The sequence below is a fragment of the Pristiophorus japonicus genome, chromosome 22, assembly GCF_044704955.1.
Source record: "Pristiophorus japonicus isolate sPriJap1 chromosome 22, sPriJap1.hap1, whole genome shotgun sequence".
In the NCBI taxonomy this organism is placed as follows: domain Eukaryota; kingdom Metazoa; phylum Chordata; class Chondrichthyes; family Pristiophoridae; genus Pristiophorus; species Pristiophorus japonicus.
Window position 1 is genome coordinate 58,045,206 of NC_091998.1, and position 26,085 is coordinate 58,071,290.

Sequence of the window (26,085 nt, forward strand, 5' to 3'; positions counted from 1 at the left end):
GGCCCTGCGAGCCTGCACCGCCATTCAATATTGTTGTATATGTGGACTTGTATTTACTCTGTATAGCCAGAGGGCTCATCCCCTGGAGTCCCAAGGGATCTCATAATCCCTTGGGAGCACAGGTATTTAAGGAGGCTTCTCAGGTTGGAGAGGCACTCTGGAGATCTGCAATAAAAGACTACGGTCACACTTTACTTTGAATCGTAATGTACAGAGCAGGTCACACATACCTACAGCTGCACGTCCGCTGATGACTCAGTCCACCATCAAAGGTGATGAATGCAAGGCCATTAACACGTTGTTGGCGCTGCGGGTGTGATCATCGTTTCCATTCATGCCGATTCAAAGAGTACGTTTGCAAGGGCTGTGGAACAATGGGACACCTCCAACGAGTGTGCAGGCGAGCTGCTAAGCCTGTTAAACTTGCAAACCACCATGTTGCAGAGGAGGACAGATCCATGGAGGATCACGACGAACCAGAGCCTCAGATAGAAGAGGTATAGGTACATGGGGTGCACACATTCACTACGAATTGTCCCCTGATAATGCTGAATGTTGAACTAAATGGACTCCCGGTGTCAATGGAGCTGGACGCGGGCGCGAGCCAGTCCATCATGGGCAAAAAGACATTTGAAAGATTGTGGTGCAACAGGGCCAGTCTTAACTCCAGTTCGCACAAAACTAAGAACTTACACGAAAGAACTGATTCCTGTAATCAGCAGTGCTACCGTAAAGGTCTCCTACGATGGAGCGGTGCACAAACTACCACTCTGGCTGGTACCGGGCGATGGCCCCACGCTGCGGCAGGTGCTGGCTGGGAAAGATATGCTGGACCTGGGACGACGTTCCAGCGCTATCGCCCGCTGGCGACACCTCGTGTACCCAGGTCTTAAACAAATTTCCTTCGCTGTTTGAACCAGGCATCGGGAAATTGCAAGGAGCAAAAGTGCAGATCCACCTAATTCCGGGGGCACGACCCATCCATCACAAGGCAAGAGCAGTACCATACATGATGAGAGAAAAGATAGAGATCGAGCTAGACCGGCTGCAAAGAGAGGGCATCATTTCACCGATCGAGTTCAGCAAGTGGGCCAGTCCTATTGTCACGGATCTCAAGGGAAACGGCACCGTCAGAATCTGCGGCGATTACAAAGTAACTATCAATCGTTTCTCCCTGCAGGACCAATACCCACTACCAAAGGCCGACGACCTCTTTGCAATGCTGGCGGGAGAAAAGACGTTCAAGAAGCTGGATCTGACTTCAGCCTTCATGATGCAGGAACTGGAGGAATCATCGAAAGCTCTCACCTGCATCAACACGTACAAGGCTCTTTTTATTTATAACAGATGCCCGTTTGGAATTCGATCAGCGGTGGCAATATTCCAGAGAAACATGGAAAGTTTACTGAAGTCGGTCCCGCACACCGTGGTTTTCCAGAAGGACATCTTTGGTCACAGGTCGGAAGGTTCTTAGTCGATTCAACTGCGTGGGGCTCAGGTTAAAACGCTTGAAGTGCGTTTTCCTGGCACCTGAAGTGGAGTTCTTGGGAAGGAGGATTGCGACGGACGGCATCAGGCCCACCAACGCAAAGAAGGAGGCAATCGAGAATGCACCGAGGCCACAGAACGTGACGGAGCTGCGGTCATTTCTGGGACTCTTGAATTTGGTAACTTCTTACTGGGTCTCAGCACATTGCTAGAACCACTACATGTCTTACTACGAAAAGGGGACGAATGGATTTGGGGCAAAAGCCAAGAAAATGCCTTTGTAAAAGCGAGAAAATTGTTATGCTCAAACAAATTGCTTGTGTTGTATGATCCATGTAAGCGTTTTGTACGAGCATGTGATCCGTTGTCATATGGCATCGGATGTGTATTGCAACAAGCTAATGATTTCGGGAAACTGCAACCAGTTGCTTATGCATCCAGGAGTCTGTCTAAGGCTGAGAGAGCCTACAGCATGATTGAGAAAGAAGCGTTAGCTTGTGTCTATGGGGTAAAGAAAATGCATTAATACCTGTTTGGGCTAAAATTCGAATTGGAAATTGACCATAAGCCATTTATATCCTGTTTTCTGAGAGTAAAGGGATGAATACCAACACATTGGCCCGCATCCAGAGATGGGCGCTCACGTTGCCCGCATACGTCATTCGTCACAGGCCAGGCACAGAAAACTGCCCCGATGCTCTCAGCAGACTGCCATTGCCCACCATGGGGATGGAAGTGGTGCAGCCCGCAGATCTAGCTATGGTTATGGAAGCATTTGAGAGTGAGCAATTACACGTCACTGATCAGATCAAAACCTGGACAAGCCAGGACCCCTTATTATCTCTAGTCAAAAGCTGTGTGCTTCATGGGAGCTGGTCCAGTGTCCCAGTGGAAATGCAGGAAGAGATAAAGCCATTCCAGCGGCGCAAAGATGAAATGTCTATACAAACAGACTGCCTTCTGTGGGGCAATCGAGTAGTGGTCCCCAAGAAGGGCAGAGACACGTTCATCAATGACCCACCCAGGTATCGTAATGATGAAAGCGATAGCCAGATCCCACGTGTGGTGGCCCGGCATTGATGCGGACTTAGAGAGTCCTGCGTTCACAGATGTAATACATGCTAGCAGTTAAGCAATGTATCCAGGGAGGTGCCGCTAAGTTTATGGCCTTGGCCCTCCAAACCGTGGTCTAGGATACATGTCGACTATGCAATCCCATTCTTGGCTAAAATGTTCCTTGTGTTGTAGACGCGTACTCCAAGTGGATTGAATGTGAGATAATGTCGGCTAGCATGTCCGCTGACACTACTGAAAGCCTGCGGGCCATATTTGCCACACACGGCTTACCCGATGTCCTGGTGAGCGACAACGGGCCATGTTTTACCAGTGCTGAGTTCAAAGAATTCATGACCCATAACGGGATCAAACATATCACATCTGCCCCGTTTAAATCAGCGTCTAATGGGCAGGCAGAGAGAACAGTGCAAACCATCAAGCAAGGCTTGAAAAGGGTAACTGAAGGCTCACTGCAGACTCGCCTATTCCGAGTCCTGCTTAGCTACCGCACAAGACCCCACTCACTCACTGGGATCCCACCTGCTGAACTGCTCATTAAAAGAGCACTTAAGTCAAGGCTCTCGTTAGTTCACCCTGATCTACATGAACAGGTAGAGAGCAGGTGGCTTCACCAAAGTGCATACCATGATAATGCAAATGTGTCACGCGAGATTGAAATCAATGATCCTGTATTTGTATTAAATTATGGACAAGGTCCCACGTGGCTTCCCGGCACTATCGTGGCCAAAGAGGGGAGCAGGGTGTTTCAGATCAAATTTTCAAATGGACCTATTCACCGGAAACACTTGGACCAATTCAAACTCAGATTTTCTCAAAAGAGTTTCACGGACTATCCTGACTAACCCACCTTGGACCCTACCTTTTTTGATCCCCCAACATACACACCAGTGGCAACCGGCACCACGGTTGACCACGAAGCAGAACCCATCATCCACAGCAGCCCTGCAGGGCCCAACTCACCAGGCAGCCCAGCAAGACCAGCTGCACAGCAGCCCAGCGAGGGCCCAACAAATGATTCAACAACACCAGCTTACACACCGAGACGATCAACCGGGGCAAGAAGGGCCCCAGATCGACTCACATTGTAACTGGTTACACTATTGACTTTTTGAGGAGGTGTTGTTGTATATGTGGACTTGTATTTACTCTGCACAGCCACCAGAGGGCTCATCCCTTAGAGTCCCAAGGGATCCCATAATCCCTTGGGAGCACAGGTATTTAAGGAGGCTTCACAGGTTGGAGAGGCACTCTGGAGACCAAGGTCACACTTTACTTTGAGCTCACAGTGTTCAGTCTGACTCTTTCTCCATACACAACAAATATGATCATGGCTTATCCTCTATCTCGACACCATATTCCTGCTTTCACCCCATACCCCTTGATGCCTTTTGTGTCTAGAAAGCTATCTATCTCTTTCTTTATCCCTACCCTGGGATGGAAACCATGAGTTTCTGGAGATTTATTTATCATTAGTCTCATTATTATCTCCATTACCAATTTTTTTACTTAGATTAAATCTAGTAAGTTCCTCGACTTGTTTTATTTTTAATTTTCCCTTTCCTCTACTGTGAATACCAATACAAAGCAGCTATTTAGCAAGTCTGCCATTGCCTGAACTCCAATTCCAATATCATCTGTGTCTGTCTTTAAGAGGCCCACATTACTCTTAGCCACCCTCTTTCTGTTAGTATACTTGTAAAACCTAAGAGCTGGATTTTTGGCTTTCCCGATTTCGGGGTGTTAATCGCGGCAGGGTGGTAAAGAAAAAAGTTTGCGCCCTCGACTGGGAAATGCAGCAAAAAATGAGGATCCATGATCGGGGGCGTTAAATCAGGCATTACACAATGGACTTTGTGTGCCCGGGCTGATAACCACGGCGTTAAAAAAAGTTTTGTTGTTGTTTAGTGCCCTGTAACATAAAGTTATATATTGTATGGTTTTATTTTGATGGGGGGAGTTTTTGTGACTTTGTTGCAGTAAAATTTATGATTCATCATTTGCCATTGGTGTCTTGTGCATCATTTGAATGTTCACCGGAGAAGTGGCTTTATGGGGGCACATAACGTGTCCAGTATTAGCTCCATTCCTCGGTTTCCTCCATTTAGGAGAGCCGGTCCATTACGAGCTGGTGACGTGCGAGTGTTGGTCTGGCAGCATCTCCACGCTGCCTCCCCTGTGGAAGATATGGCTATCCAATGGGGGCCTCGCCAGGCTCCTCTTCGTCGACCTCCTCCTCCCCACTGGCAATGCCTGGCCCCCTCATGATGGCCAAGTTGTGCAACATGCAGCACATCACAATGAATTTGGATACCTGTTGAGTATTAAAGGCTGCCTCCAGAGCGATCCAGGCATTGGTCTGCCTGTAGGAGATGGCATATCTCCGTCAGCACTTCCTTTTGGAAGCGCAGTCTTCTCACACACTGCTCCTCAGAGAGCTGGAGGTATGAGCATTGGTGCATGAAAACCCGTGGTGGGTAAGCCCGCCTCCCCGGACTTCTTCGACCTCTCCTCATCCATGGGCCGACATGGCCAAGAGCCCTTCATCTAGCTTGACATCGCCTGGCAATAGCATGTGGCATGATACGCTGGCGATCTAGTAATCGCCCCATTAAATTCTCTCACTCACCTTGTAAGGGCATTGTAATGGCAGATAAAAGTGCCGTTTGCAAGTTGGAGATTCATGCAGCATGGTATACGCAATCGTTGTAGTCAATGTGACCTGCGAATTAGGATCCTCATCCCTCCATTTAAAAATACTGCCATTACCACCTGCTGCACCCTGGGAATGGCTGGTTTTTCAGACATTTCCTGGGGCGGGTGTTAAATGAGACGTCGGGACCGAATTTTGCATCTGGGACGCCAGCGGAACGTTGCACGACGATTGGCATCATGATCTCAGTGAAACCAGAGGTAAGTTTTTGCGTTGCCACAAACCATGAGCCGAATTTACCAACCGGGCACTAAAAGCTGGACGCCCGGCGTAACGTCCAAAAACAGTAGTTACCAACCCGCCGGGGCGCAAACAGAGGCGCAAAAGAGTCAAGTGTTGTCTTTGATATCCCTGGCAAGTTTTTTCTTGCATTCAACTTTTTGCAGTTCTAACTACTTTATTTGTAACCTTTTGTTGTTCTTTATATCGCTCCCAGTTCGTGGGATTGCCACTGTACTTTGCATTACCTCTTGCTCAATACTTCTCTGCTCGGTGTGAATCAGAATGAATCCTGATCTAAGTAATACTGAATGGAGAAGTATTGAGCAGCAGCTGTGGCACCTTCCTGCTTTTGGGAGGAAGGCTACTCTGACCTAATGATAGCGTCCCCTGGACCGGGGGGGGGGGCGGTTGCGGAGGGGTTGGGTGAGAAGGTCACAGATCACTCAGGAGGTCAAGAAGCAGATTGACCATCCACTCTTGGCAGCAAAGGTGGTCAGCCAGTCTGAGGTTGAGGGTCACTCTGCCAGTTCTAACACCAAATCCAAACACAAACTGAAACCAGCTGTAAGAGGCTCCCTTTAAAAATCACCACAGCAACAATCAAATATAGTCACAGCATGACTCAGAAACTACAATTGCAAAAACCTCAGGCTCTTAATTGGCAGTTGGACTGAGATGGGATGAGTCAGGAGTCTCCGAGGGAAATGGGAAATACTGCCCAGAGCAATGGGGTGGTCCCTTTCTCCGTTGGCTTTGCTTCAACATGCCTCATGGCACGCTGCCCGAGATTGACAGCACCTGTGAAAAGTCTGTCGGGCAGACAATGTTGCCTTCCTGACCATGTACGACAATGTAGGAACTGGGTGATTCTGCCCATCCCACATTACTGGTCCATCGTACAGGATGTGTAAAGAGTGCGAATAAAAGAGAAGATAAGTTAAATCTGGAAGTAATAATTTGATGATGCCATGATGGGTTTTAGGTTGTGGGAGGAAGGGAAGACAGAGAGAGATGAGGAATGCCACAGTTTTACTATTCTGAGAAATAATTAATTAGACAGGATGTGATGAGTCTTGATTTTAACACAGTGGGGAGGAAGTAAAGTAAGATACATTTTCTGATGAGGAAAAACAAATGAAACATTTTCTGCAAGGATTATAATTCTAACTATATCATTTTCTTTGAATCTTTATTTTACAATATCCATGGGAATAAAAATCTTTTTGATTACAGCATATCAAAATGGCAGTCAGCTTCAGTATGTTAGACTTAACTCATTTTCACTTTAAAAACCTGTTTAATACAGTGCATTTTATTTTACAATGTTTTTGAATTCTTGAGGTACATTGCTCCAGTGGCTGTTTAATCAGGAGGGAACGTTTCGCTACTACATCTTTTGTTTCTTGTTTCTCCTGCAGGTTTCTCCCCTCCCCTCCAGTCCTGTCAGCACAGACTCTGGGTTTCACCATACACTGGGCACACTTCAGCACCACAGGTAAGCCTCTAACATATGTACGTTAGACGGGGCAGTGTTGGGCGGCTAGTTTACAGGGAGGTCGTGGTCACACTTGCAATCAGGATGGAATTGTACTTCAGGAATCCATTGGTTCTTCCCAAAGACTAATCTTAAAAAGAGGGAGGGGAAGAGATGGATCATTGAGGAGACCTCGCCCATCCTGTAAAGTGCATTTTCTATTGGTTTTGGGGCGGGGGGGGGGGGTTGGTGATTGATGATAGCCCTGTAGAATTTCATATCTCTGGCTGACAGACAATAGAGAGGAGTGGGGATCAATCTAAAAAAGGAGACTGAGTATTGTTGCCAGGCCGAGCTGAGCTGGGTGAAGCTGACAAACACACTGCTAAGTGAACACCAAACATTTTATTCCTTTGCTCAATTAAACTATGAGATTTCTCTACTTTGTCAGATACATTTGAATCTGTGTTTCGGAAATGTACATTTCAAGAAGCTGTTTGAGGAATTAACACATGACTTGCTGTCAGTGGTAACCTTTTCCATTCTTCCTCCAGTTTTCTCCCCTGCCCTCCTGGAGGTGCCGATCCCGCGATAGCAGTCACACAGAGCTAACTGGGCTCTGGTACCCACTCCAGTGACCATTCTTCATGTGTGAGCCTGGATAATGAGTGCTTGCGGCAAATGCCACAGTCGAGCCCAATCCTTTCCTCGTGACACACATGCACTTTCCAACATGCCAGTTGCAGAAAATGGAACTCACGATTACTTTTTCCCTAGGGTGTTGACGCCAGTTTTAGCGTGCTCCACTGCTACATCAATGCAGACTTGCGATTGTACCTGGGATCTTCCTGATCTGTAAAGCTTAAAACTACTAAACATAGAATCATACAAATTTACAGCACGGAAGGAGGCCATTTCGGCCCATCATGTTCGCGCTGGCCAACCAAGAGCTACCCAGCCTAATCCCACTTTCCAGTTCTTGGTCTGTAGCCCTGTAGGTTACGGCACTTTAAGTGCACATCCAAGTATTTTTTAAATGTGGTAAGGGTTTCTGCCTCTACCACTCTTTCAGGCAGTGAGTTCCAGACCCCCACCACCCTCTGGGTGAAGACATTTCCCCTCATATCTCCTCTAAACCTCCCCCAATTACTTTAAATCTATGTTCCTTGGTTGTTGACCCCTCTGCCAAGGGAAACAGGACCTTCCTATCCACTCTATGCAGTCCCCTCATAATTTTATACACCTCAATCAGGTCTCCCCCTCAGCCTCCTTTGTTCCAAAGAAAACAGACCCAGCATCCCCAATCTTTCCTCATAGCCTAAAGGGGAACTTTAAACAAACAGAGACAAAACGTGGATATTCTTATTCTTCAATCTACTGACTCAAGGCATTTCTCAGATAACTAGTTTCCTGCTACAATTACGCTACAAAATCCAATCGTGATTTTTATTTTTATTTGTTCCGAGGATGTGGGCGATGCTCGCAACGCCTCATTGATTACCCGTCTGTAGTTTGTCGTGGCTTGCTTCAGAGGACATTAAGAGTCAACTATATAACGTGGGGAGACCAGGTAGGGCAGCAGATTCCCTTAGTTGAATCAGTTGGATTTTTACCACAGTCCAGCTGCTTTCATGATCATTTTTCTGAGGCCAGAACACAAACTATCCATTTTTGTTGAATAAAATTTACAACTTGTTATGGTGGGATAGGAGCTCATGACCTCTGGGTTCTTAGTTCAGTACCACAATCACCACGCCACCTGACTTTACTGGTTCACAGGGTGGGCTCTATCCACACAGGTGGTTTGAGAGACAAAATTCAAAACAGAGAATCTGACAGGCCCCAACTGGATACAAATCTCATATTATTTCAAATATAAAATAAAGCTGCACTGAATTATATTTTTTGTAATGGAACAAAATAATTTAAGAATTCAATAAAGATGTGTTAACGGGTTCAATAGCTGCTCCTTAGATGTTTTGTTTCTAACTTCTAAGTACCACAGTTAGAAGTGCCTTGTGTGTGAGTTGGTTCAGCAACAATTGTTGATCATTTTTTTCCCTTAACTCTACAAAGTAATCAGCAGTCCAGGTCACAATGGTTGTTGCTGTCCTTTCTCAATCATGGCACGATCAGTTGTAGCCGGTGATTCTCGTGGAATACTGAGAACGATCACTATGATGATGATGAGGACAACAAGACCAGTTACCACTCCCAAAATGATTTTCCATTTCCTGTTTTTAAACTTTTCTTGCTGAGCTACGTCCTTTGTAGTCTTCTGAAAAACTTTACTCTGTGAAGATCAACACATACCATTACACACACTAAAATCCCCAAACCGGACTACTGACATGACAGATTTGAAATTCTGAAACTTATTGTTGACGTGAAGAGAGCATAGACCACAAGAGCAGTAGCAGGTGATGTCTCACATTGAGGTGGCTGACTATCAAATACATATAATAGACTTGGATTTCAGAAAATTCAACATACAATGCTAATGAAAAAGGTCATGGAGGCAGATGTAATGGATGTAAAACATGGAGTAGATAAATCATTTAGAGCAAAATAAGCCATTGAGCAGCTAATACACTCACCCTCCAGTGCCTCATGCAATTGGCTATGTCGGAGTCTGGACAGTGAATATTGACATGCTACTTGTCAGCCTTGGTAGTGCTCTGGCCTCGGAGTCAGAAGGTCGTGGATTCAAGACCCACTCCAGAAACCTGAGCTCATAATCTAAACCAACATTTCAGTGCAGGACTGAGTGAGGACGTGCTGCACTGCCAGAGGTGCCATCTTTCGGATGAAACATTAAACTGAGGCCGATCTACCCTCTTTTGTAGATGTAAAAGATCCCAAGGCACTATTCTAAGAAGAGCAGGGGAGTTTTCCCCGGTGTCCTGGCCACTATTCTTATTTATCCTTCTTATAATTAAAACAAATAATGTGGTCATTTATCTCATTGCTGCCTGTGGGATCTTGCTATGCACACATTGATTGTCACGTTTCCTACATTAAAAGAGTGACTACACTTCAAACGTTCTTTGTTTTTTGTAAAGTTTTTTGTGACATCCTAAGGCCGTGAAACAGCTATATAAATGCAAGTCTTTCTTTTTAGCTCATCCACCCAGAAAGATCCTGAAGTCCTCCCCTTTCAGCATCCAATTGTATCTGAGGCGATTCCAGGATTTTAGCTTCCACTGCCACCCCGGTCCCCTCCCCCCTTTCTCACTTGACTGTGGGGTATTTTTCTTCTAATGTCCAAGCACACACACTTTCCAGCAATAGTCACTGGTAATAATTAGGAATAGGAACCCTGGCTGCTTTTCTTTTTCATAACCCAAGTCACTTGCAACATCCTTATTCTCACTCCAACTGAGACCTAAAACACATTCTTCTGATCCACACTGAACACGTCAGGATCACAGGTGGCCCAACTTACTTTATCCATCCAGAAAGACCCTAAAGTCCCCCTTTGTCACATCCAATTGTTTTGTAAATGATTCCAGCATCTTTGCCTCTAGTACTGTATCTAAGAACTCATTGTACGTGATGATAACTGTATGTATGAAGAACTTCTTGCTGTTGGTCCTAAATTTGCCTTTTACTGTGAACCCCTGTCCCCTTAATTATACTCTCACAATTCAGTTTAAAGTAATTTTCTGGATTTAATTTTTCTACACTGTAAACTATCTTGATCACCTCTCAGACACTTCCTTTCAAAAAGCCCATGTTTCTCTGTCTTTCTTATAACTCAGTCCCTGACACTAAGGATCAGACTTGTGGTTCTTCTCCAGGCTGGTTCCAATGCCTGAATATCTTCCCCAGAACTGGACACCATTCTCCCGGTGCGGTCTGACCAGAGCACTGTACAGTTTGATCTCTGACTTTTATTCTAATGTTTTGGCTATGTTGTTCAACATTCTATTGGGCATGTTGATTGCTGCTCTGCATTGGTTGGACAGTTTGGATTAGATTTTCAAATTACCGCCTATGTGTAAAGCCCAGACTGTGGATCAGCTGCCAGTTATAGAACCTGCCCATTTTCACTTCAATTGAAATCAAGTCGAAAATTTTTCAGGCTCATAAAACAGGCTCAACTATATTGAATTTAGGCCCCAACTTCTCTAACAAGAACTTGAGCATAAATAATAGCCTTTTATGCAGAACTTAATCAAAGGCCTTATGGAAGTCCAGGTACAACCCATAATAGGGTTTACTACTGTTATGTATTGATGTGTGTATCGTCCTGGTACCTTAAATGTAATAAGCACAATGGTACACCACAGAAGGCGCTATGGTGGGAAACCTGGAAGTACCTGCAACAGGCAATATAAAAGGCTGACCACCACACCTGAGAGGCACTCTGGAGCTGAACAATAAAGGACAAAGGTCACAGCAGTTAGATTAACACCAGACCGTGTGGAGTCAGTGATTTGTGTGCTACATACACCACAACTACAGTCCGCTCAGATTGCTACTTTTGCAAAGAAGTCAAGGAGGTTAGTCTGAATCTACTTTGACTTTTTTTACTATGTAATTTATTGTACTGATACTCCAGTCAGCTGTAGCTCAGTGGGTAGCACCCTTGCCCCTGAGTCAGAAGGTTGTGGGCTTAAGTCCCACTCCAGGGACTTGACCATAAAAATCTAGGCTGACACTCCAGTGCTGTGCTGAGGGAGTGCTGCACTATCGGAGGTGCCGTCTTTCAGATGAGACATTAAACCGAGGTCCCGTTTGCTCTCTCATGTTGGCATAAAAAGATCCCATGGCACTATTTTGAATAAGAGCAGGGGAGTTCCCCCCTCCCCCCCCCCCCGGTGTCCTGGGAAAGAGCCTAGAAAGTTCATCGTCATTCTCTCCCCCCCAAAAAAACACACAGCTGAGGCTGGAAATTCAGGGAATTACATAAATGTGGAACCAGAAACGATAAAGAGTCTTTGAGATGATCTAGTTGAAGTTTTCAAGATTATCCCTCAAACCAACATCATTGAAACAGATTGTCAGGTCATTATCACATTGCTGTGTGTGGGAGCTTACTGTGCGCAAATTGGCTGCCGCGTTCCCTACATTACAACAGTGACTACACATCAAAAAGTACTTAAGTGGCTGTAAAGCACTTTGAGACTTCGGGTGGTTGTGAAAGGCGCTATAGAAATGCAAGTCTTTTTTTCTTCTTTCCTCAAATTCACAACTGATAATTGATTCCATTATTTTGCACGGATTGAAGTCAATCCCTGGGGGTTGCCCCAGCAGCTCATCTTTGAGGAGCGAGAGCTGCAACTTTCTATTTGTTTTTTGTCCAAATTCAACATCACCAATTATCAAGTTGCTTTAGGGTGCTTGTGATGGATTTATCTGAATGAAGAGTGTGGAAGCAATCAGAGATTCCAACATAAATACAGAGTTACTCACATTTTCCAGCAGCTTTTCGGCCCTGTCGTCCAGAACTTCCAGTTTCTCTCCTCGATCCTTGACTTTCTCAAAATTTACATTCATGACCTCCACGACCTCCTCAGTCTGTTTCTGGATTTTACTTATCATATCCGTATTTTTCGTAGCCTACAAAAAATCAAATCACAATAATAGATTCAGAAAGAGCCTAGAAAGTTCATGGTAAGGCGAAAGGGACTGATCATCATTCTTTCCCTCAAAGAAACAATCCCGCACCCCAAAAACACATAGTTGAGGGTGGAAATTCAGGGAATCACAGAAATGTGGTAAATGTGAAAAGGGGAAAGATAAAAGAGGCTTTGAGATGATCTAGTTGAAGTTTTCAAGATTATGAAGGGAATTGACAGCATTAATTCACTACAAAGTTCACTACAAAAGATGTCAGGCTTTGAAGCTTTTTACTCCGAATATATCTTTGGCTTTTGGGTCTCAAATTACTCTTGTAAGTGAGCATCGTGCCTTATGTCCTCAAAAATATTGATACTTGATATGTAGGTACATTTGATAGCATTCCTATTACAAACAGGAAAACCTTCTTTAGATTTGCTTCAGCTGCTGTTCTGTCTTGGACAGGATACGCCTTCCAGCTTCAAGAAGGGCAGGATGACACAACACTAGACCTCATTTTAGGCTTTAATTGCCAGCTGAAACTATTGAATAGTAAATGGACGTGAATAAATACAGCAAAATAATAAATATATTTACAGTGGATATTGGACTATGCTAACTCTCTGTATAGGAAAATAATAAGTAGTTTGCAAACTTCACACTCGGCTGATTGGGATTCAGAATCCTCTGTTCTAGGCCTCCCCCTGACAGTGTTGTCCAGTCTTTCTCCGCACACTAACATTCAAAGTCAGTCCAGCTGACACTTTTCGCTTGGTGCTTGTTTTGGCGTTTTATTTTTGCTGGTATCCCTGGGGGCTGCACCAGCAGCTCATCTTGGAGGAGCGAGAGCTGCAAGTCTCTATTTGTTTTTTGTTCTAATTCAATGTCACCAATTATCAAGCTGCTTTAGGGTGCTGTAACCATGGCTGCATTTTCTTCAGGTTTGTCTGAAAACACTTGACAATTTTTTCAGGGCACAATGTTTTTGTTAAGGACCAGATACCAGAGCTCTGCCAAAAGCTCATCGACCAGAAACGTTAACTCTGTTTCTCTCTTCACAGATGCTGTCTGACCCGCTGAGTATTTCCACGTTTTCTGTTTTTGTTTCAGATTTCCAGCATCCACAGTATTTTGCTTTTGTACCAGAGTTACTGCTCCAGGGACACTGTTTAAAGAAGTGACAAGGACAATGGAAGCAGTCAAAGGTTTCTTTTCAGCAGTGCCCAAAACTGCTGTACTCCAGAGCAACCTTTAAAAATCTCCCACAAGATTACATGGGTCTTTTGGGTACTTTTAAAACAATGATTGACAGGCAGTTTAGGTACTTGAAGTCATAGTATTACCAACACTAACGCTTTCAAGAATAATCAATTGCCATATATTATTGATTACAGAAATAAAAACGCAGTGAGTCAGTAAGCATCCAGAAGATGCTTTGTCGGGCTGTTTTGGCTGAGATCACTCATCAGATCTGAGTTCTGACAAAGGACCCTGCCAGAACACTTCTCTCTCTTCCAGATGCTGATTAATTTGCACACTTCCAGCATTTTCCGTTTAAAAAAAATCTCTTTCCAGCATTCTTGTTTTTTCACTGTCCTGTCTTTTTGCAAGATGGATAATCAGTTCTGACTGTTTTGATTATTAGTGTCAAATGAGCAGAGGAAAAGCCACACTTAAACTGACACACTCCAAAGTTGTGCAATACATTTCCTGATACTCTGAATTCAACCCCTCCAATTGCTCCTACACCCCCCAGGGACAGACCTGTCCCCACCAGTACGTCACCCCAATGTAATCCAGCTCAAATCCACACAAACTCCAAGTTTAGATATATGAGAATCTTGAATTAACCTGTTCTTTTTTTAGTTCGGGCAAAACATGTTAGCGCACTCACCTTTACACTAATCCTAGTGCTAAACCAACTGAAGTGTGAGTGTGTAGACATTCCCCAAATGTACCTGTCCACTTACTGAAACCTTGGTGACAGCACTAAAAAAAAAAGACTGGTGTTTTTAACTCAATGCACAAATCTCTATAAATTAACCCTTTCATATTTCCTGTCATAAAGCAAACCGGTACAATCTGTTGCTGCAGCTGTTAAACTACAGCAGTGATTGAGCTCACAAAGTATTTCAAAATCAGCAAATGATTGAACAAACGGGCTTTCTATGTCCGGACGGCTGCCTGTCACTGGGGCACGGTACCACAGGCGACAGCCGCACAAATGCCCCAAGTGTGAGCTCAGCCAGCGAGTGTTGCCAGGCTATCCGACCACGGGGGGCACGGCAGCTAACCCCAATCCTGCTCGTCACCCACTGTTCGCTTTCCAGTCTGGCTCACTGGGTCGTGCCCTGGGTCTGCCTGCCTTGGCACTCCCCAGCTAGCCCAAGCACACCGAAGTCTAGTTTAGGCCAGGTCCTACAGCAACACACCTCCTCTCAGCGTCTCTTTAAATACACCCCCGAGAGCAGTCTATCTGCACAGTGTTCATTGCTTTTTGTTTATTTTCGGGGGCAGATTGTCAGCTCGGTTTAACGAGCAAGTTCCAGCACAGAACCGAAAAAACCATAACAGAAAGGTCACAGTCAATCGTCCCCCGGAGCACGGGCTGTCCGGGGAGCAAGAATTCTGTGCGCAACTTTTTGTAAACTTTAGATTATCTCTATCGTCTTTTAAACAGACTCCGAGTGTCTGTGATTTTGTACTTTCGGTTTCTTTTTGACCATACCTAGAAATGTTAGCGAGAGCCCGAGATGATACAGGCAGACACAGTCAGTGTTACTTACCATTGCTGCGGGTCTCTGCTCTCTGTCCCTCGCTCTGTCCCACTGCGCGACTGGCTGTTGCTATTTTAGACCCGGAGCAGCGCTGGAGTTCCCCTGCGCCAACTCCTTCCCGTCAAACGAGTGGGACTTGGCTTCCGGGAATTGGCCATATGTGCCTGGTGTGTGCGTGTATACTAGAGCCGTTTCTAATGTCTAAATAGATCATTTTTACTACTGTTTCAAAATTAATTGTGTTGCCTTGATCCAGCAATGACAAAGTTATCCAGGTTTTGTAACTCCTGATATCTCTCAAATGTGCAACATGCTTTTTTTTTGCTAACTTTGCCCCTCCCTCGGAACTAGCTCTTTGCTGGATACAGCTGCGAGGCTACACAAGTGTGGCTGTGGTACAGAAGTCGAGTGACAGGTTATGAAATTGAATTCAACATACTTAAAAAAAATGTATTCTAGGAGATGTGGACATTGTTTACAAGACCAGCATTTATTGCCCATCCCTAATTGCCTTTGAGAAGATGGTGGTGAGCCGCCTTCTTATTGAACCTCTGCAGTTCTTGTTTTTTTTTCCCAAAAATAGACTTTATTCATATAAAATTTTCACAATACATTGGAAAATAGTTCAGTACCTTGCGCTCAGCAATTCCATAAAATTCGTTTAGATGCTGACAGCAGTTCCATACAATGCACTAGCGTGAATTTCATTTCAGGGTACAGTTTAGTACAATCCGTAAATCATGTTACATGCAAATAAGGGTATTACATGGAGCAGATGAGAACAGGTTTACATGAAGGTGCTCCTACAGTACTGTTAAGGAGGGAGTTCCAGGATTTTGACCCAGCGACGATGAAGGAACGGCGATATATGTCCAAGTCAGGATGGTGTGTGACCTGGTGTACCATGCACCACTGCCCTTGTCCTCCCAGGTGGTAGAGGTCGCAGGTTTGGCAGATGCTGGCGAAGAAGCCTCGACATGTGTTAAAAAATGCTGCATTACTTATTTATGGACAGGTTTCAACTGTAACAACTCAGTCAAGTGACCACTCCCCTCTAGAACGAGCCGCACACCTCAATGTCCCCCTGAATTATTTTGGGTGCGTGGGCCCTTTACCGGGCTGCATGACCCCTTTACAGTTTTGTGCATTTTGAATGTTGAAAAAGCTGGTCCCAGACTGCGGCGGACTGGCAGAGAGCTGCATGGCCGCACAGCTTATAAGGAACGTTGCACCTTGTGTGCACCTCGACAATGAATGGCAGGTGCCTTTACCCAATCCTTGTCCTCTCCTCTCCTCACATTCACACGTGCAATTCTCGGGCAGTTTTCAATTTTGGTCTCCTAATATGAGGAAGGGCGTTCTTGCTATTGAGGAAGTGCAGCGAAGGTTCACCAAACTGATTATCGGGATGGCAGGACTGACATATGAGGAGAGACTGGATCGACTAGGCTTATAGTCACTGGAGTTTAGAAGAATGAGAGGGGATCTCATAAACACATATAAAATTCTGATGGGACTGGACAGGTTAGATGCAGGAAGAATGTTCCCAATGTTGGGGAAGTCCAGAACCAGGGGGACACAGTCTAAGGATAAGGGGTAAGCCATTTAGGACTGAGATGAGGAAAAACTTCTTCACTCAGAGAGTTGTTAAGCTGTGGAATTCTCTACCGCAGAGAGTTGTTAATGCCAGTTCGTTAGATATATTCAAGAGGGAGTTAGATATGGCCCTCTCGGCTAAAGGGATCAAGGGGTATGGAGAGAAAGCAGGAAAGGGGTACTGAGGTGAATGATCAGCCATGATCTTATTGAATGCTGGTGCAGGCTCGAAGGGCCGAATGGCCTATTCCTGCACCTATTTTCTATGTTTCTAGTGGGGGGAGGAGGAGGGGTCACAGGATTGTGGTCAGGAGCAGGATCCTGGATTGATTTCTCCCCTAACTCGCGTGGGTTTGTTTTTAGGCCAACTATAACGTCCCAACTGCTGCCCTTGATCAAGACCGAGCAGCTCAGCAGAGATCAGAAATGCAATCTAGCATCCTGCTGGTGTGGATGGCTCAGCTTTTCAATGGATAAACTCAGTGAAGCCCCAGGTGGCTGGGGGAGGGGGGTGGGGGGGCGAGAGGCAGTGGGTGGGGGGGGGGGGGGCGAGGGGAAGTGGGTCCCCACAGCTCTGTTTTTGTTCAGATTTAGAAAACGTCTTTTATTTTCATACAGTCCTTTAACATGTTCAAACAAAGGCTGAAGCTGCAGATTCCTTCTGTGGGCTGTAAGATTTGTAAGGCAAGATTGTGCTTAGCTTGAATATTAATTCCTACTTCATTCCATTCATTGTTTTCTTTCAAAGACTGTTAAAGTCATGTGAAAAGTGCTCAGTGTAAAAGTTCCTCCCTTCCTTCCAAGAAGGAAATAGAGGGTTACATTAATAAACGGTAAAAGATTACAGTGCTCACTGTCACACAGTGGTGAAGCTGCCATCCAATGTGGCAGTGAGTCAGCTAGATGGGAAGATCCTGGATTGATTCCTGATCCACACTGAGATTAGTTGATGTTAGCCAGGGGAACACTACAGATGGTCTCGGTGTCCCTGGACTAGGCAGGAGATAAATTAGCCGGGGTTCCCACTCCTGATGACTATCCAGTTACCCCTGCTGAAAGGTGCACGTTCGTTTACGTACCTTACGGAAGTAACCATTATTTACATCTCAGCTTGGACGATGGCCAGCTCTTTGACTGTGGGTAGCATCGCTGCTCAGCCAGGTTTTGCCCCAACCATTGTCCACATACAGGCAATTTCCAGCAGGAGGCGCTGCATAATGATTGGGGAGCCAAGGCTAATTATGTATTCCCTCCCCAGGAAAGGCACTGAGGCTAATTCTGTCACTTCAACTGCTGCGCTGGCTGTGCTGGCTAAATCAACACAGGCCAAGGATTGAACCGGGGACCTTCCTGCTCATACACAATGCAGAGATTTACTCGAATTTCCCATGTTTGTGAAGACATTAAGCCTGGAAGCAGTGAGCAGTTCTCCAATTATCATTATAGATTGCCCGGGACACTTTCCTCACAGATCAGTAACTAAACAATTTTTTTTTCAAAAATATACAATATACTTTATTCATATAACATTTTCACAATACATTGGAAAATAGTTCAGTATCTTGCGGTCAGCAATTCCATACAATTCGTTTGGATGCTGACAGCAGTTCCATACAATGCACTAGGAAACAATATTTATCTAAAGGTCCACAGCACACTAACTTTAGAATTGGTCCTTTCAGCAGACTGCAGGCTCACATGCTGGCTACACACTCCAATCAAATGGAGGCTGCCTCACCCAAGTGCACACCATATCACCGGTCCATTCTTTGCTCCAGAGCATAAAGAAAGTTGATGTAAATCGCTTCACAATGTAATATGAACGATTTATATATTTTTGGTTAGGATGTGTTTACAAGTCATTCTGCTGAGTTAGCGGCCCACAGCTGGGGAAGCAGTAAAAGCACTATATTTATGAATGGAGTAGAGGAGCACAAGGTCTTTTATGTGTAAAAGAAAATAAATACTTGGATTTATATAATGCCTTTCACGACCTCAGGACATCCCAAAGTGCTTTACAGCCAATGAAATACTTTTCAATTGATGAAAACGCAGCAGCCAATTTGCATACAACGAGCTCCACAAACAGAAATGAGATAAATGACCAGTTAACCTGTTTTAGGTGTTGTTTGAGGGACAAATGTTGACCAGGACACTAGAGAGAATCCCTCCTGCTCTTCTTCAAATAGTGCATTAGGATCTTTTACATCCATCTGAGTGGGCAGGCAGGCCTCACTTTAATGGCTCATCCGAAAGACAACAGCTCTGACAGTGCACCACTCCCTCAGTACTGCACAGAAGTGCCCAGCATAGATTTTGTGCTCAGGTCTCTGGTTTGGGACTTGAGCCCACACCCTCAGAAGTGAGAGCCAATATGCCCATAAACGAAGAACTTGCATTTATGTAGCGCCTTTCTGTCCTTGGGACATCGCAAAATGTTTCGTGGCCAATGGATTACTTTTGAAATGCAGTCACTGAATGTGAGCCTAAGTTGATGGATGCACCATTTCGAGGCCCTACCGCCGGTTGTCCATCTAACAGAATTAAACAGGTAACTGTAGCGAGTATACTGATTGCAATCAATGGACCAAAGGCTGGACTGGCTGCAAGGTTTCATTATAGCTAGTGACTCCCTCTGGTGGATGTGCAAAAGAAAAGAATCCCCCTTCCCATTTTCAGTTGGTCAATCTCAGGCACAGCGATGATTGTAGAAGGGCCTTCCGCTAATAATCACTCTCCAGTGAGCCCTGTTGAGTGTGCACCCATGTAGAGAATGGGGATTATTATGTCTTCAGATGCTCTAATAATGACTCCACGAGACAGTGTGTTGTGCTTGAACTGTAGTGACCTCAGTCCATTTAATGTAACTCCAGTGTGAGGATCACACATGGTTGCCTGCCTTTTATACTAGGCCTGGCACATCTGTACAGGTAACCTACAAGTCTCCCACTGCGGTGCCCTCTGGTGGCACACCTTGTAATAGTACAAGCAGTAACCATGTAGAATACATGACAGGGATAGGATCTGGCTCAGTTTTAATGCCCGCATTGGTTGAATAGCATGTCAAGGCTCACAGATGAAAATAGGCACTGAGGACAACAAGGTCACATTGAAGCACACCCCAGGGAGGAGTCAACTTCGTCAGGAAAGGAGGAGGGGAGAAAATTACAGGGAGAAAGAAAGCAACATGCTTAAATGTTGTGCCAGTTCATCACCTCCAATTGCATCCATGCAAGTGTATCCAGCTCAAAATGCTCTCTCCAGACACACCCCAAGATTGGAATGATGCAATCTAGAATTGTACTGCAGGGTATTTCTCATGGTTCAAGTGGACACATTGTGGAAACATCCACTGTTCCACCATGTTGAAATCAGGAGACTCCCGCTGCACACCAGCTTTAGCAGCCTTTGTGTTTTCTTTATTTCTGTTCAGGCTAGTTTTATTAAAGAGTTTTCACCACTGCTATGAATGCTAGCAGTCCCATCTCCATAGCAATCCCTTGTATTCACACTCTATCCAGAATAAGAGAAAATATGGGATTTACTGCTACTCAGACACACAAGGATTGCAATCCTGTAGCAGGAGGAAGATTGTGATCTCCTCTGTGACAGTATCGCTGAATATAGAAGACTTGGGTTGCATATATGACCATCTATCCTGAGTTTTTAAAAAGGAGGTAGAGAGAAAACAGGGAATTATAGACCGGTCAGCCTGACATCGGTAGTGGGTAAAATGATGGAATCAATTATTAAGGATGTCATAGCAGCGCATTTGGAAAGAGGTGACATGATAGGTTCAAGTCAGCATGGATTTGTGAAAGGGAAATCATGCTTGACAAATCTTCTGGAATTTTTTGAGGATGTTTCCAGTAGAGTGGACAAGGGAGAACCAATTGATGTGGTATATTTGGACTTTCAGAAGGCTTTCGACAAGGTCCCACACAAGAGATTAATGTGCAAAGTTAAAGCACATGGAATTGGGGGTAGTGTGCTGACATGGATTGAGAACTGGTTGTCAGACAGGAAGCAAAGAGTAGGAGTAAATGGGTACTTTTCAGAATGGCAGGCAGTGACTAGTGGGGTACCGCAAGGTTCTGTGCTGGGGCCCCAGCTGTTTACACTGTACATTAATGATTTAGACGAGGGGATTAAATGTAGTATCTCCAAATTTGCGGATGACACTAAGTTGGATGGTAGTGTGAGCTGCGAGGAGGATGCTATGAGGCTGCAGAGCGACTTGGATAGGTTAGGTGAGTGGGCAAATGCATGGCAGATGAAGTATAATGTGGATAAATGTGAGGTTATCCACTTTGGTGGTAAAAACAGAGAGACAGACTATTATCTGAATGGTGACAGATTAGGAAAAGGGGAGGTGCAACAAGACCTGGGTGTCATGGTACATCAGTCATTGAAGGTTGGCATGCAGGTACAGTAGGCGGTTAAGAAAGCAAATGGCATGTTGGCCTTCATAGCGAGGGGATTTGAGTACAGGGGCAGGGAGGTGTTGCTACAGTTGTACAGGGTGATAGAGTATTCAAACAGGCTCATTTAGACAGGCTGTGAAAATTCACAGACCCCCAAGTCAAGGCTGCTACGTGCTGCTCAGCATGTTGCATTAACTCATCAATCAACTTGACATTTTCGGACCTTGGGTAGCGAGCCAATAAAACGTTAAAAGACTTTCAATTGAGTCAATAAGGTCAAAGAAGGCGAGTTCTTTTCTGTAAATTGATCCAGGTATAAAGTACAGCCATTTTGACCATGTGTCTCAGTAAGACAAAGAAACTGGCAATCAGCCAGCAGTTTGTTGCTCTCTGCCGAGATTAAAAAAGTTAAAACTACCATCGGAGTTCGTATTTCATTGGAAATTAAGAGATCTAACAATTTTGGCGCAGCGAGCAGTGTCGCTGAGGAAAGAAACTGAATTTTGGACATCGGACCTACATATAGAGGTAAGGACTCCTCTTTTTTTAAAAAAGTCCTCGGTCAAAAGTCTAAATTTGCCTCTCCTTCTTCGCGATTCCGAAAGCCTCCGGTTTGCGAACCCTCCGGTTGGTAGTCGGCTCGAGGTCCTATAGACGTCTAAACTTCGGCGGTGTGTTAGTTAATTAATCACCGACCTATTGATCGGCTAGCAGGCCTACGACTCGAGACCCCAGTAAAGAACGCAGCAGGAGAAAAGGGCAAAGAATTGCCTACAACTGTTAAAGGTGGACAGGCACCACCTCAAGTTTCGCTAGATTTAATTCTCGAACAGTTGAAAGAATACATAGAGCAACAATTCAACTTATCTAAAACCTGTATTAAGATCGAACAAAAGTACGGAACCTCCAAAGGACAATGGTCCTTGGACGAGATTAAAAGGGTCTGGGGAAAAACGACCCGTATGAAAAATAAAGAGCGAACTAGATGGTCCCTAGCGGTTATGGGCCAGATCCGAAACTGGAATGAAATTATAATGCATTCCCAACATGATCGAGAACTGACCAGTACAAAGGATCAATTGCAAGCAGTTTGTGCACAGCTGTGACAGAAAAAGCTTGTACTTGAAAAGCTGGAAGCGGAAGTTAAAGATTTTAAAGGTGAAATTAAAGAATGGAAAAATCATTTGGTCAAGAGACAGTAATAGGAAAAGGAAAATGTATTGATCAATTCCCAGGGTACCCATGTTTGGATAAATTAAAAGCGCAAACCCGAAGACACGACCGAGGAATAGACACGGTTTCTGAATCCTCCGACAATACAGTGTCGGAGGATCATGAAGAATTAGGGGTGCGCTTTGCCCCATTTAAAAAAAGACGAGTTGTAGTCAAATCAGAAGAGACTGCGGATGAGGGCGGAACCAAAAAAACAAAGAGAAGAGTGTACGAAGAATACTTAGTTCATGATCCGGCAGACCCAGAGAAAATTGATAAATGGTCCAAGGAAATGCCCAATCCAAAGAAAGGGGGAGTAAAAACGTGGGACCAATTGGACCGCTTAAGAAATATATATCAACTTCATCCCTGGGACGCAGTGCAAATTTTGACTATAATGGTGCCAAAAACACAGGGAAGAAAATTGCACGACAAGGTAGATGAAGCTTTGGGGCAGAATGAGCAAGAATTAGATGCAGGATGGGAGACGATTAAACACTGGCTGCAAGCCTTCAGTCCAGCTAAGACAGACTGGGGAAAAATTGCAGTCTGCCAACAGAAAGGAACAGAGGAGGTCTTGGAGTATGACGAGCGGTTTAGGTGCACGTGGCTAGAACATTCGGGTATGAATAATACGGATGAGAAAATGGATGAACAAGCGTTTGGACCCCTGAAAGCAGCTTTCGTGGCAGGTCTAAAGCCAGAACTGTCCAAAATGCTTAAGGTAGTGTTACTGGACTGGGAAGGTAGAGGAACTACCTTTGCAGCATTGGTGGATCGATGTAACCAATTAGATCGGGATATGGGAGCTAAAGTCCGAGCTGTACAGGCTATGGGATGGAAATCCCAGGATTCCGATAAACAGTCATTCGGAAAATTACCCGGAAAATGTCATTATTGTGGGAAAGAAGGTCACTGGGCCAAGACGTGCAGGGCAAAACAGAAAGGTCGTGGCTGGGGAAGAGGACGCAGCCAGGGATACAATTCAGCCAACAAGCCAGGCTTGTCACAAGATAACGACCTCATAGAAGCATTTAAGCGACTGACAATACAACAACAGAAGGAGTTACTTGGGATAGCAAAAAACGATTAGAGCCCACCCTGGCCCCCCTCCTCGCACTAATACAACAAAGGGGAGATGGGCTATATATAACTGTGAGGGTGGGCGATAAGGATGTGGACTGTCTTTTAGACACGGGCGGAATTAACATGCTTACCCCTACAATATGGAGACTTTTTGCCGTTGGATGGTAGGGCACGTACAGCCTATGGAGTTGGGGGCCATAAAATGGAAATTAAAAGGACAACACCGGTACTTATAGGGCTGGGTCCACATGAACTAATCACGCCAGTCTGGATAGGCCCAGTAGATCAACCCCTTTTGGGAATGGACGTTCTAATCCAAATAGATTCATCGTTGCATTTCGAGGATGGTCGGGTGACATGGTCAATTAGAACTTTGAAGAAAGAAGAATTGAAGGAACACCCGATATGGGCTAAAGATAAGAACGATTGTGGTCTACTCCAGATGGAGCCTGCGTCATTTACAGGGACCAAGCCTCCATGCACTAAACAGTATCCCATCAGTCCAACTGCCATCGCGGGAATCTTACCGGTTATTCAGCAATTGGAGAAACAAAGGGTGCTTATTAAAACACATAGCTCCTCCAATAGCCCCGTGTGGCCGGTACAGAAATCTAATGAGACTTGGCGTTTGACTGTCGATTATAGGAAAGCTAACCAGTGTATTGATCAAAAAGCTCCTTTGGTCGCAGATCCCTCCACCATTTTTAATGCCCTCAAACCGGAACATAAATATTTCTCGGTTATAGATATGGCCAACGGATTTTGGTCGGTGCCTCTGGCACCGGAGGTTCGACAGTGGTTTGCTTTCACGGTCCAAGGGCAACAGTATACTTGGACCCGGTTACCGCAGGGTTTCCACAACAGCCCTACGGTATTCCACATGGCTTTACAAAGCCATTTGCGAGAATTACCTCCCCTGTCATCCACAGTCATCCAATATGTAGACGATATCCTGCTAGCTTCAAACACGGAAGAACAGCATGAACATGATTTACGAGCTTTGCTGGATCACCTTCGGCTGAAAGGACATAAAGCCAGCATCGACAAAGCACAAATATCCCAAGAAGAGGTTGTATACCTGGGACAAAAGATTTCACAAGGAAAGAGAGAACTTACCCAGGATAGAACTGCAGCCATTCGGGCTGCTAAAAAACCCACCACTATTCAGGAACTAAGGTCTTTTTTGGGATTGTGTAACTTTAACAGAACTTGGATTGACTCCTTCACACAGCTTGCTCAGCCACTGAATGATATTTAAAGGGGAAACGTGCCTCTAAAGAAGCCATCACCCTCACTAAAGAATAGCAAGAGGCCTTCCTGAGTTTGAAAAAGGCTTTGTATTCGGCACCGGCTCTGGGAATCTCCGACAGTGGTAAGCCATTTACCCTGTTTGTTCATGAGAAAGAAGGATATATGACAGCTATACTGACACAAGAACATGGGGATCAGCAAAGACCTATTGGCTATTATTCGGCAAAACTGGATGCGGTAGCCCTCGGATGGAGAAGTTGCCTAAGGGCCATGGAAGCTACATGTCGAGCGGTAATGATCACTGCGGGTCTAGTCCTCGACCAAAAGCTGATTGTCAAGTGTCCCCACACCGTACATGCTTTGCTGTCTATGAATAGAATGTCTCAGGTGACGGCAGCAAGATGGACCCGCTGGACAGCAGTTTTGGAAGCTCCTAATCTCCATATCGTCCGGGCCAGCCCTGTTAATCCCGCAACTATGCTCCCGATGTCAGAATCGAGGGAGCAAGAGGGGGGAGAATGTGAAGAGCATGACTGCGTGGAGATTTTAAAAGAAACAGAAGAAGCAGCCTTAGCAGCAGAGGAGCACAACCCAGACCTCATCCTGCTTACAGATGGTTCCTCCTTTGTTGACAATGGTACCAGAAAAGCAGGATGGGCAGTTACAACCTTATATGAGGTAGTGGCAAAAGGACGTTTACCCTCAGGAACGTCAGCACAACAGGCCGAGTTACGGGCCCTGTCAGAAGCATGTCAAATAGCAGAAGGACAGACAGCTAATGTCTACACAGATTCGCGTTATGCTTTTGGAGTCGCTCACGACTTTGGTATGTTATGGCGAAAAAGAGGATTCCTCACTGCTGCTGGTACACCTATCCGAAATGGAAAAGAAGTCCGAGACTTACTGGAGGCCATACAATTACCTCAGGAAGTGTCCATCCTGAAGTGTAAGGCCCATACCAAGGAAAATATCACAGAAGCACAGGGAAATGCCCTAGCTGACCAGGCAGCTAAAGATGCCGCCTCACAGGGCGTTCCTCCAGAAGAACCAACACAGATGTGCAGATTGAAAGCACTCAGGACACTGACACGAGACCTTCAAACAATGCAAGGCGAGTGCTCCCGAGAGGAAAAATGGACATGGATTGAGGCAGGAATTAAGCTATGCGAAGATGGTGTCTGGAGACAAAGAGTTACCGACAAG

The 26,085-nt window shown here is 45.1% G+C and overlaps 2 protein-coding genes across 6 annotated transcripts in view; one reads left to right on the top strand and one right to left on the bottom strand.

Moving 5' to 3' along the window:
* ggcx (gamma-glutamyl carboxylase) overlaps positions 1-26,085 on the top strand; it is a 227,662-nt gene that overhangs the window by 41,334 nt on the left and 160,243 nt on the right. For 4 of the 5 annotated variants that reach the window (XM_070866183.1, XM_070866184.1, XM_070866185.1 and 1 more), the window contains exon 2: positions 6,916-6,992. In XM_070866183.1, the coding sequence (XP_070722284.1) occupies positions 6,916-6,992 (77 nt within the window). Of the gene's footprint in view, positions 1-6,915; positions 6,993-26,085 lie in introns of those variants that run through there. The other variant, XM_070866186.1, reaches the window with a different exon arrangement.
* Positions 6,690-15,429, bottom strand: LOC139235060 (vesicle-associated membrane protein 5-like). The gene is made up of 3 exons (XM_070866188.1): positions 15,323-15,429; positions 12,390-12,536; positions 6,690-9,264 (listed from the first exon to the last, which is right to left on the bottom strand). Exons 1-3 carry the CDS (start codon positions 15,323-15,325, stop codon positions 9,064-9,066), a joined length of 351 nt encoding a protein of 116 aa, XP_070722289.1. The 5' UTR covers positions 15,326-15,429; the 3' UTR covers positions 6,690-9,063.